At 31.7% G+C, this 12777-nt stretch overlaps 1 protein-coding gene across 2 annotated transcripts in view; it reads left to right on the top strand.

Moving 5' to 3' along the window:
• The window catches only part of Rh50 (Rhesus blood group-associated glycoprotein Rh50), a 67540-nt gene extending 55406 nt beyond the window's left edge, over window positions 1-12134 (top strand). For both annotated transcript variants that reach the window (XM_089697035.1, XM_089697034.1), the window contains exon 10: window positions 11969-12134. In XM_089697035.1, coding sequence (XP_089553161.1) covers window positions 11969-12051 — 83 coding nt within the window. In that variant the 3' untranslated portion in view covers window positions 12052-12134. The remainder of the gene's footprint in view (window positions 1-11968) is intronic.
• Window positions 12135-12777: the final 643 nt, after the last annotated feature.

Raw genomic sequence — 12777 nt, forward strand, 5'->3', positions numbered from 1 at the left:
GATTGTATTGTTTAACAGTCGCTTTTAATTTTGTCATAAAAACTGAAGTAGTAATAATCATATTACGTTGGTATTTACAATTTCACAACAATACTTCAGTTTTTAAACCAATACTCGTATTTCAAAATAATTATTGTGTAAACTATGATGTTTATTAAACAAACTTTTGCATTTTTATGGTAAAATTAGCTTACTGCTCGCGGCTTCTCCCGCGTTGTCTAAATTTTCGACATAAAACAGTATAAATTATATAATTAAATCTTGCTGGAGAGTATTCTATGAATAAAAAATCGCATCAGGATCCGTTGTATAGTTTTAAAGATCTAAACAGAGAAAGACAACTAGATAGTTTTTCTATATATATAAAACTCAAAGGTGACTGATATAGTGATCTATCAACGCACAGCCCAAACCACTGGACGTATCGGGCTGAAATTTGGCATGCAGGTAGATGTTAGGACGTAGGCATCCGCTAAGAAAGGATTTCCCGAAATTCTTGCGGGAACGGGGAAAAACGGGGATGCACGTACAAAGTCGTGGGCGGAAGCTAGTTAAATATATTTTTGTACTATGTAGCGATGAAATAGCAAACGATAAAACAAGACGAGACTCAGAATATGTTGTCAATATCCACTCGATTTTGTTTCGCTATCGATATTCCTTTAGAAATTAAAAGCTGCAACAGATTTTTCAATTAATCCAAAACTTTTTTTTTACTGTTAAAAGAGTAGATTGGCACGCTGAAACTATTTAAATTACTTTTAATACTTTTAAGTTTTAACCTAAGTAATAAAATTTTATGATTGTTCATTATTGCTTATCGATGATACAATATTATACTACCTATGTATTAAAATTATAAAAGCGGAATCGAAAACGATATAATCAAGAATTTGGATTTTATATAATTTATGCATAAATGCATAAAACTTGCGTAAAATATGATTATATTATATTAGGAAATTCAACACGATGCAAAAAATTGACCATTATTCAAACCGACTCACATTTTAATATAATCCTATATTATAATGTTAACATAAGCGGATGCAACGGATTATTAGGTAGTTATTTCGACGAAATTGCCGGATTAAGTACTGAGTTATATCAATTTATGTCTGACACTCTTATTTAATAGATGCCGTTGTATACTTATTTTGCAATTATAATAATTTTATGTTTATGTACTCATTAAATACTAACTATATTAATTTCTCACCGCGTAAAATAATGTTATACCTATATAAAAGCTTTTATATAAGCTAATATTATTAATGTTAATTTACTGCAGATTTACGTCTCATTTTACTTTACAGTTTCACTGTTATGAAATTATAATTTGCATCGTTTAATTATTATCACTACTTACAATGACGAAGAAATTTTGAAATTAGCTAGGATTATTAAATAGAAAATTATTACATATAAATATAAATATTATTCTATTCATCAATAATATCGGTTAAAGTTTACTTGAACAATGAACAAGTTTAAAATACAGTCATACCAAACTTTCATCAATTCGTAGCACATCTACGGCATGCAAAAGTTCAACGGTTAAAAGCGGCCGACTATCTCATAGTATCTCACTTAAACTAGTTTCACGAATACAAATCACGTGTTCAAAAAAACGCTTACACGATTCCCCGATACAGAAACTCGGCCCAATATTTCATTCTAATCGAAGTGAAACGAGATAAAAGCGCGAAACTTGTCGGCTACGGCGGGAAATATTTCGTAGAGGGTAGCGTTAATTTGCTGGCGCGTAGCTATTGGCGCTAGTCACTCGCGAGAATCGAATGGGTATTGTTAGAGGTAGCAGTCTGATAATATGCTTAATAATAGACAGACAGTTGGATTCAGTTTGAAATAACTGTTAAGAATTGTATTCGTCTTCAACTTTAATGCTAGAACTGGTAAAATAAACATTCGTTTACAAAACAGTCAACTGAATAACGATAATTCAAAAGTAATATAGCAACTCGCAAATCCAGTGCGAGCAGCATCACCAATGTAAATCAGCATTAGGCCCATAAAGTACGGCGCCTTATCTGACACCGTTTTGTTATTGACCTTTGTAGATCAATTTACTTCGTTAGCTCCGATACGAGGGTTCGCCCTCACAGTGCCCGAAACAAAAGCCTCTAAGCGGGAACACCATCTATCTTCACCCTCTTTTATTATTTAAACCGCTTTCAGTCGCTCACTTGTATAAAGTTGGCCGAATTATGTATCGCGTTATATTTCGGTGAAATATCACGATGTTTTATTTTACGAAATGTTTGTTTATTGAGCGCTGTTTTTGTTTCGCACAATGAGGACAATGGGGCGATGTGTACTTGCGAATTGAAAGGCTGGTTAAGGGAATATGGCTTATTTAGCACGGAATAGCGCTTCCGATTTATGTTGCTTTTTCGTATTATTCTTTTAAAGATTCGGTATATTGAAATATTCTGAATATGATTTTAATTTACACAGAGGTTAGGTTTTTGTTCTGTTTCATTGTAACTTTTTTTTGTAATTTAAAACAAAAACTGCTTTATGGATTGTGTTAAAATTTGCACTAGCTACATTTTTTTGGAGTAACTAGGTTATTTTTAATTTCAATCCCGGATGAAACTGGGCGGATTAGTAACTATAACTTATCTGGTCTTTATCTGGTTCTGATATCGCTAATATTATGAGGTGTTATTTAGTAGGATGATAATTATTGTAGGTATTAGGTAACGTGTTGTATTTTGCATTAAAAAAAGTGTTTGTAATTTTGATATAATATACGTTACAGTGAAATATTATGAAAATAGACTGTCAAAACTCCAGTCAAAATTAAAATGATGTTAAATATGAATTATTTACGAAAATGTTGTATGTAATGTAAACAGTACGATAAACATTACAATGGGATGAAACAAATTGTGTTTCAGAATTGGAGCAATAAAATTATATTCCTCCGTAAGAATATTATCTCTATTACATATCATTTCGGTGTATGAACACAATTTTCTTATCAAAATACTGTGACTGTGTTACTTGAGTCTTGAACAAAAGTTTTTACGCACTCTCTAATCCGAACGTTTTATCTCAAATAATTCGACTCCTGCCATTTATTTGAACATCAATATCATTCAATCGGATTGAGAATCTCTCTTATGTAACGCCTGATGATAATACTAAATGAAGGGATCGAATCGGGAATCGATTTGCGCGAACGTTTGTAATAAATCGAGTAATAAATCGACGTTTTGCGCGTGGCTCGTGAGGCGTGCGTTTGTATATTCTAGTAAGATTAAATATTAAAAATAAGATTTCGCTTGAATAGAATTTTGTGTATGGAATAATATTTTAATTTTACTTTTGATTGGAGTTTTCATTGAGTATAAAAATTGGGTATTGTTTTATTAAGATCAAACTAACTCAAAATTAACTCCTTAATTTCCCGCTAAAAAACAAATTGCGTAATCAATAATCATACTTAATATTAAGCTTCTTCAAATTCAGCTACATATTTTGACTGTCATGCATGCCTATATTATTATATTACTACAAAAAGTATGTAATTCATTTTTAAATTACTGTTTACACAATAAGCAAAATAACAGAACTGTATTTCTGTAACATAATATCTATTTAGTACTCGCACTTTCACGTCTTTAAAATGCTCGCCAAACATTTCGGCTAAAGCAGTACAAGCCAGTCTAAAAGTTACTAGATCCGTACCTTTGTTTATCAGTTCACGTTTAGATCGTATCATGCCAGCCGCTGGCTTGCCGTGGTAGAAATAATCCGGATTGGAGTAAGCTCGCTTCTATCGGCCCGTGGCTGTCACTGGACGCTTACTGAAAAGGGATACGTGCTGTTTGTACACGTTTCAGTCAAGTCAAGTACTGGACTTGTAACAAATTCTTAGTGAAATTGTATATGATTAGTGGGGCAGTAAATGACCGTTTTAACTGTGAATTATACAGATACAATATGATCGCATGGATTAAGCAATAATATTATTTTACTATTTATTTTTGAAATAACTGTAAAATACTTATCTATGTTAATATGTTCTATGACCTGCATTCAGAAACGCACAAGCAATGTATAATTCGTTCTAAACTGTTAAATTATTTTATAACCGGTTTGATGACAAAATAGGATAATAGAAGTATTATTAAGTAAAAAAAACTTTCTATTTATTTCATAATTGAAACATTCCCCAAACACCTCGACTTCACCCGGGGTCAATAACACGATCCATCATCTCGCTGACGAAACACGAAATCTCGAAAACTATTTGACCTACGAACATGAACTTTGGCAAGTCAAGGAAAGGATTTTGCGAAGGAATGTCCAAAGACGAGACATTTAAGATCTTTATTGTATACTATTGTACAAAAGCCACGGGCAATGGCTAGTTTATCTACACTTGTTTAAATGAAAAGAAGGGTTTCTTTTTTGTTTGTTATATTGAATAGGCTCCAAAAGGACTCGACTTTGTTTAGTAACCCGCTTATATTAGTTTCACGATTATTTTGTATGCAATCGAATCCTTGGCTCAACTTTGACGCACTTTAACAGACAGATTATAATTTAAACTTTGTACACTTATCAAGGACTAGCTGTTGCCCGCGACTTCGTCCGCGATTACGTCGTTTTTCGTCATTCGTCGTTTAAAAAAATACGTGACACTTTATTTTTGAATGTTCTTAATTGTCTCTTATAAAATTTAACTAAATTAAAATTGAACACTGATAAGAAAATCTTAAAATCGGAGGAAATCGAAAATCTGAGGAAAACATGAATGAATGTGATTTAAATTCTACATTACTTAGTATTTCAAATAATAATCTAAATTAAATGTAGATTAACAGTTTGAGCGCACCGTTATAGAATATATTGTACCTAAGTATTAAATTACGTTAGTTTACATAGCAACAAAAAAAAAACACGATGACTTTCTTTCGCGCTCGGTACCACAAACTAAGCATGTTAATGGTACGTGGCCCGCGTCACTTGACCCCCCGCGAGTTCCCCTCCGTTGCTATGCGAAAATACATTCGTCGCCCTGCTGTAGAAAAAATTGTAATACTGTGGCCTGGGCGTTATAACACGCCCAGGAAGTTCCTGAGTGCCGATAGACGTCCGTCTATCGGCATTTATAACAATTTTATATTAATATCACCATTCACCATCTTGAGGAAAAGCTTCTAATGTCGATTTAAAACTGCATACATACGAATTAACCTGATGAAACATGTTCTAAAATTGTCCTTACTCCACTTTAAAGCATTACAAAAATAACATACTACGTTAATATCGCCTATACAGAAGATGATCTGTAATCAATTGTGAGGTTATAAGCAAACCCACTTTTATATTTGTCGGACCCCACCACCGAATTCGTAGATTGATCTTCTATGTTTACCTCTAATCTAATAGAAAACATTTTGACTATGTCGAAATCTGTCTGCAGTAAGAGGGGCCTCTCGCTATTCGTCCGTTTCCAGAGACCGAATAGTTTCAATTCTTAATCTTTCATTAAACAAACTTATTAATCGTTTTTGTCTCAATTAATTGTAATATTCGCGTCCTTACTCTAGTCATTGCTTATGCTCATGTTCATCTTCAAGAGATCGAATAATATTATGGTGCACCCTATCATTTGTCAAACGGTCTTCATATTGAGTAAAAGTTTCAGATTCTCGAGATAAAATATGACGGCCGTGATCAGCTGTGAGACATTATACCCTCTCAGTGAAGGTTTCGGTCTCACGGGATAGTACATGCCGTTCGCGGTCAGCTGTGAGCCGTAGTTCTCGTTGTGAAGCGGTTTCAGGTTCTCGGCATAACACATGTTGTTTTCGGCCTATAGTAAGCCTCTTACCTCTAACGATTCTTGAGAACTCTTATTTCTCATTTTCTTAGCTTTGCTCGATTTTCGAGATAAAGATTTTTTAGGTGGCACTGATGCATGAAAATAAAAATTGAGTTGAAACGGACTGAGAGTGTTATAGACAAATATAATCAGAAAGCTTCGAACTCCTAAGCTATCGGAAGTTACACGTGTTATTGTGAGTCAACCATAAAAGATATACATTTATGATGTCGGGAGATGTTTTTTATATAATAAGGAGAACATTTCTTTCATACAATATGATTTCTGTGTAGCTTTAACTCTACTTTTACTGCTCTGCTCAGGAATATGTAAAATAATTGTACCAAGTTTCGTTTAAATCCGTCGAGTAGTTTTTGTTTCTATAACGGTTATACGGACAGACAGACGGACAAAAATTTTACTGTTTGCTTCGTTGGCATCAGTGTCGATCCCTAATCACCCCGTGATAGTTATTTAGGAAATATATTTCATGTACAGATTTAATATACTTAAGTATACATAATATATTTAGATTCCAATTTCCATGTAACGTTAAATTCGACTATACAATAACTAACAGACAACGCAGGTTACTCTCGTTTCCGTAAGTTGAGGCGGCTACATATTCGGTCCTCATAACATCACTTTTAGTGAACGAAACGACAGCGCGGTTTAATTCGATGCCAACACCATCAGAAAAAAGGAAATATTTTTAATTGTGAAAAAATATTATGATTTACACTATTTTAATATAAAATATATGGCTGTGAGTGTGTAAAAATAAATCCAGCTAGTTTCACATCACACTTATGTTTATAATTAGCTATACGACATGAAAATATACATATTAATTACCAAGCAATAATCATACAGGTAAATACTGAACAAAAGTATTAACAGTCAAAGTTTATTTTTACTAACATTTAACAACATGTAAATGATGAAGAAATAATAATTATCAACGAACTAACCTTTTCTATAATACTTAACACAGCACATTTTTTAAATTATCTTGCTCAACTCTGCTCAAAAATTTGAGGGTTTTGTTGGAACTTTAATGTGTCAAAACTATGATATATCTAAACTACGATACAACTTGCATGCGGCAATGCTCATTACAATCTGTGAATTTAAAGAATAACTAACAACATACTATTCAATTTTATTGAGCTGATGAATATCTTTTGCCTGGAAAATCACCGCCGCCTAATAAATATACTGTGTTTTCTTATAAAATCGTAACATAATTTCTTTTATCTACTAAATTTTAATAAATAAGTTCTCTTTGTTATTTTCATCTAAAAATGAGCTTGAGCTTATATTAGGCAAAAGTATACATTAAAATTTCAGGACCGCACCTTAAATGGGGCGCTTGGAAAATATGCCTACGGGTTATTAATAGAGAAATGATACACAACAAAGTTATGTTGGTTCCATTTTATTTATAAAATATAATGAAAATGGGCAAATATAAAACATATTATGTAAAATGATTAAAAATAAATAAATGAAGCAACTACGATTCAAAGAAAACATCTTTTTCAGTGTGAAAATGCTCTATGCAATCCTGGATGATGAGTATATCATGTACTCTCATCCCAGTACGGTCGATAGCCATAACGATAAATATTATAATCAGATAACAGCAAAGTCAGAATAAAAATCATAACTTGTACAGTTGTGAGTGCAAAATTTATGTTTCATTTGGCAATAACATTTTTTTCGGTACTAAAACGTAGTACTTTGATATGTGGTTGGCTGCCCCTTCTCTCCTTCCTGAAAAATATCCTCCAAAATTACCCGAGATACTTCCAATGATTGAACCATACGTTGGACATTAACTTCAGTCAAAAATTGACGAAGCGGATGATTACTAATTTGTAAAAGGTGTTGTAAAATTGTCAGCAGAAATCGTCTTCCAAAGGCGATATAATTTTATGAACATTGAATCTGTAAATAAAAAATCAAAAGTTAACTGTAAATCTATAAAAAAAGCTACTTACAAATAAAATTTTATCAACAAACTACTGTTCCCAACGCACCTCAAAATCTTGTAAAAGTCAAAAAGAATTCATCATTTTATTATTTCATTCTAAAAGTGTAATATAAAACCTTTATAAAACCAATAAAAATGTTGTGTGGTTTTATGAAACCACGGTAAAAGTGAAACTTAGGCACAAAATTATCGTATTTGTACGATAATAATTCTGTGCCTCCAGTGAATAAGGGAATAACTCAAAAACAGCACTTTTCAGGAGAGACAAAAAACTATATATCAATACTAAATCTTTATTAATTCAAAATTTTAAGCTTGTATGTGTAAGATATGATGTTAGACTATATTTTTACATATGAACACATATTGTAACAACCCCATAAATATACTTTTTTCGTGTTTTTTTGTAGTTGTGGCCTTATGAACGAGTACTTCATGGAATAACTCAATGTATTCACATAATTTTTTTTTACTCTTTGCAATATAACGACTTATGCCCTTATGCACTATGTTCATAATCGCACAACACGACTTATATTATTGCCAGTTTTGGTTTTATAGAAATGATGTGACTTATTATGCTTGAAATTTGTGTACTTTATGACTCAATTGAGGCATTTTAGTGGAAAAACTATGCACGTAGCTTGAAAAACGAATGAAATCAACGGGTTTTTTTTTATCGTTATTAGATAATAAAAACAAAACAACATTTAGGTATTTATACATTTAACCCTAGAAGTCCAATCTACGTAAATTTGACGTATGAACTCTTCTATATTTACCATCGAATCGTTGCAAAATCCAGAACCAACTTATTAGCCGTCGAGACCTAGCAGTACATAGTTGGCTCATCCAGGTAAATTCCGCCATTTGGTTGTAAAGAGGATGTTGCGTAATTTTGACGTATAATTGGGCTTTTCGTAACTTTTAAAATTGTTTCAAATTTTTATTTTGTGATTTATTTGAATAATTTTTTCCAAGTCACGTTTCACATGATATCTATAGTATTATACTATAGATTGAGTATAAAATGGGATCCAGACAACTTTTATACTAGGACGAAAAACCTTCAATTTTAGTAAATGACGATTATTGTCCTCCGCTGGATTTGGACTTCAAGCAAAGGGATTGGGTGGCTGAAGATGTTGTCCGGAGTAAAACCGAATATGTTATGGGGTTTTGTTACCCATGTATAATGAAAGTCGTAGATTGTAAAATAAACCTTTAATCGATCTTTCAATAATACAGTACTATGTTGTTAATGCTATACAATGTTTCACCAGTCACCACAATGAGTCTAGTCTGTACAGGTTAGCAGGAGACAATCATTGAGTATTGGTATTAAATACGTATCAACTGCGTATTGCGTTTTGCGTAATAACTATAATGTCCTAGTGAAAATTAATCGTCGAATCAATTTAAAATTCGATCAAGTGCGTTCCGTTTCGGAACGCCACAGATAATAAAATAAAGATAATAAAAGTGGCAACGCCACAATGTCATGGTGGTATACATTGAGGATACAAGCACTATAAAGAGATAAGAGAAGCCCGAAAACCATATTCCTGTATGTTCAATTAATACAGGAAAAGTTATAGGTGGTCAGTGGCGATATTTTACGGCATGATATAGAATTTTAACAATTTCTATATCATATAATATCAAAATAATGTAGATAAATAAAGAAAATACAATGAGCCGCAAAGATTTTATGAAAAAATTAAGCACAGATTTGAAGGTGCCTTGGATGCAAATACGACTTGTGGCACGCACTTTGAAGAGACTTCTACGTGACAATAGCCCAATTTTTTCAAAATATGTGGTACCAGAGTATCCATAAAATGTTTACGAAAATGCAGGACCAAAGAAGTATCGATATTGCGGATTTTTTTCCTATAAAAAGGCAAATTACCAAAGCACAGTGGCTAAAACGCTATATGCGGAGAAAACAATATTCATAATTGTCAAGACTGGTTATAAATACTTTTTTATGCGACTATTATAGACTATAGCATTATTGTCTTGATTATTGTAGTTAGATAATTTTTTAAAAAAAAGATTAAAAACGAGTTATTTTTTAAAAACTTACCCAATTATAAGAAGAAAATATAAGTTTAACATTTTTGTTGGCTTTTTTTAGATGATTCTATTATCGTTCTGTATTTTATAAACAAAGAGTATAATATCATTAAATGCACTTAATGTGTTAACTGTATTTTTAATATCTATTGCAAAAAATAGTTAATTTCCATAGAAATATATTAGTATCCCAAGTTAACTGATAAATACCTTTTTTAAAAAATATAAAGATTTGTTGTTGCAGATTTATTGAAAAAACGATTTAAAAATAATAAGGAATAGTGTGTGTTGTTTCCGTGCAGTATTCAATTATTAATAGACCAATAGCAACACGGCATTAATGCCAAATTGTCTCATGTCGTCACTTGAACCAATGACACTAAAAGAGTTGTTCCTTTATGCTCATGTTAGAAAAATGACACAAATGCGTTTATACTAAAATAGTGTTAGGACTGATGGAACAAAATGAATTAAGTCTTTATTCAAAAAGTATAACTACACATACGTCTTTGTGTTCGTGGGTACTTTTGACTCGAGACGAATAGTTCCTTTGCGATTGCCTAAAATGATGGATAAGGTAACTTATACCGTTAATCACACCCTACTTATACCGTTTGGGTCATTCGAAAAAATGGGTTAGGACGCAGCTAGAGATATGACCTTTTGATATGTTGTGTATTTTGACGAGCTGAATCCAATGGTGCAATAAAAACCAAAGGGAATAACTCGTCTTACTCCCTTATTCACTGGAGGCACAGAATTATAGTACGGTTCGACCGCCACGCGACATGCGCTACACAGACCAAAAAGTTTGAGACGATGTAATAAAAGTTTCACTTTAAAAAACATGAATTGCTATCATTATAAATAATAAATACCTATAAAAGTAACAACTTACCTTTTGTGGGAACGCATGGTGAAAATTCACAAAACACAAAGATTGAATTTGATATTTTTGGTTTTATGACATTCAAATGTTTTATGAATATAAATTTATAAATAATAAATTTATAAAGAATAGAAACATTCGATCACGAAATTATGTGGCTTCGAGTCCCGCCTCGTGATCGAATTTTTTCTATTCTTTATAAATTTATAAAACACGAAGATTTTAAAAATGTAACCAATGAACACAATCAATATTAGATTAATTGTAATATTGCTCTGAGATTGTAATGGTGTCTAGTTTGACTTAAAATAATAAACATCTACCCTCACTTTTAAAAATGTAGTATATTCACACGAAATATAAGCGCACCTTATAGGGAAGGGAAGATATGGGTTAAAGAGTTAAATAAATAACATGATTATATTTAAATTATTAATTTTCAACAGTATTTTCAGTAGTGTTAACATGTAAATTGATTTGATTTTTACGAAATCTCATAGATGGCGCTGTTTCAGATTTGTCTTTATACTACTAAATTCATTAAACTGTTTCTCTGCCCAAATTACGTAAATGACATAGTTTTTATTTTGTAAAGCTAGATAATAGCATGGCTTACTCGAAACCAACATTTAAACATGAGTCTTTAGATTGTACGCTGTCGTAGCACACGGAATATGTAAGAAAAATAAAGGCTCACAGCTCCTCCCCCGAAGGTGATATCATGATAATATGTTTAAACTATCCTCACCCGACCTCTTAGGAATATTCATGCAAAATTTGAAGTAAATCTATGCAGTACTTTTCGAGATTAGCTCGGTCAAACATACAGACAAACAGACAAACAGACAAACAGACAAACAGACAAAAATTCTAAAAACTATATTTTTGGCTTCTATATCGATTATAGATCATGGATTATGTATTCTTTTAAAAAAATATTCAATGTACAGTTTTGACTTTCCTACGATTTTATTATATGTATAGATGTTTTTGTTTTTTTTTTTTAATTCTTATCGTAGATACATAATAACATAGTGTGTATTCAAACCATTTCAAGTCTCAGAATATTCAAAATCTTAAAAAAACTTTAAAGTATTATGAAAAAATCAATTATTTAATATTTCCTTTTATTTTGTTTCAGGTCTTATCGCCAAATTGCCGTTCTTGGAGCCCTTGAAGGACACAGAAGAATACAATGACGAAGTGAACTGGGAATTGCCGTGATCAAATCATTTTGTACTGTTTTGTGCTGTCTTGTCATAATACTTGCGTGATATTGTTTGAGATATTATATGTGTTACCTTTTTTATTTAAGTTTTTTATTGCTTCTCCATTCTAATAAATATATTTTTAGATGTATCTGATTTTGAAATAAAATCACTAGGTAATATAGGTAGGTAATATCAATATAATTGATAAAGCTCTGTGTAGGTATCTGTGGTAGTTTCATATCATTTCAATCTTCAAAGTTTAAAAGTTCAATGTTTACATCTTTATAATATAAAAATGAATCGCAAAATGTGTTGGTAAGCGCATAACTCGAGAACGGGTGGACCGATTCGATAATTCTTTTTTTATTATATTCCTTGAAGTACCAGGATGGTTCTTATGTAGAGAAAACATAAATATGTACCACGGGCGAAGCCGGGGCGGACCGCTAGTTGTTAATATTATTTATACTTATGAGTTATGGACCTCTACATGGAAGGTAACCTTGAAAAACAATTGACTTTTTGTATTTAGCTCTCACAATACCTTTGACACTTTTTGTAATAAGATTCATGATAAGTAAAATTCTTTAAAAATATAAAAAAGAATTACTTTAATCTTATTATAGAAGAAAAATTATTGCAAGAAGTTCAAGGAAAAATAAAAATATACATTTTTAAATTTCAGCCTTTCTTATAACTTACTTTAACAGCTCATGTCACAATTATTGAATGTTTTATT

This window comes from Colias philodice, chromosome 7 (genome assembly GCF_061535455.1).
Source record: "Colias philodice isolate Cphi_HAF_F1 chromosome 7, ilColPhil1 Martin Lab GWU primary, whole genome shotgun sequence".
Taxonomy (NCBI): domain Eukaryota; kingdom Metazoa; phylum Arthropoda; class Insecta; order Lepidoptera; family Pieridae; genus Colias; species Colias philodice.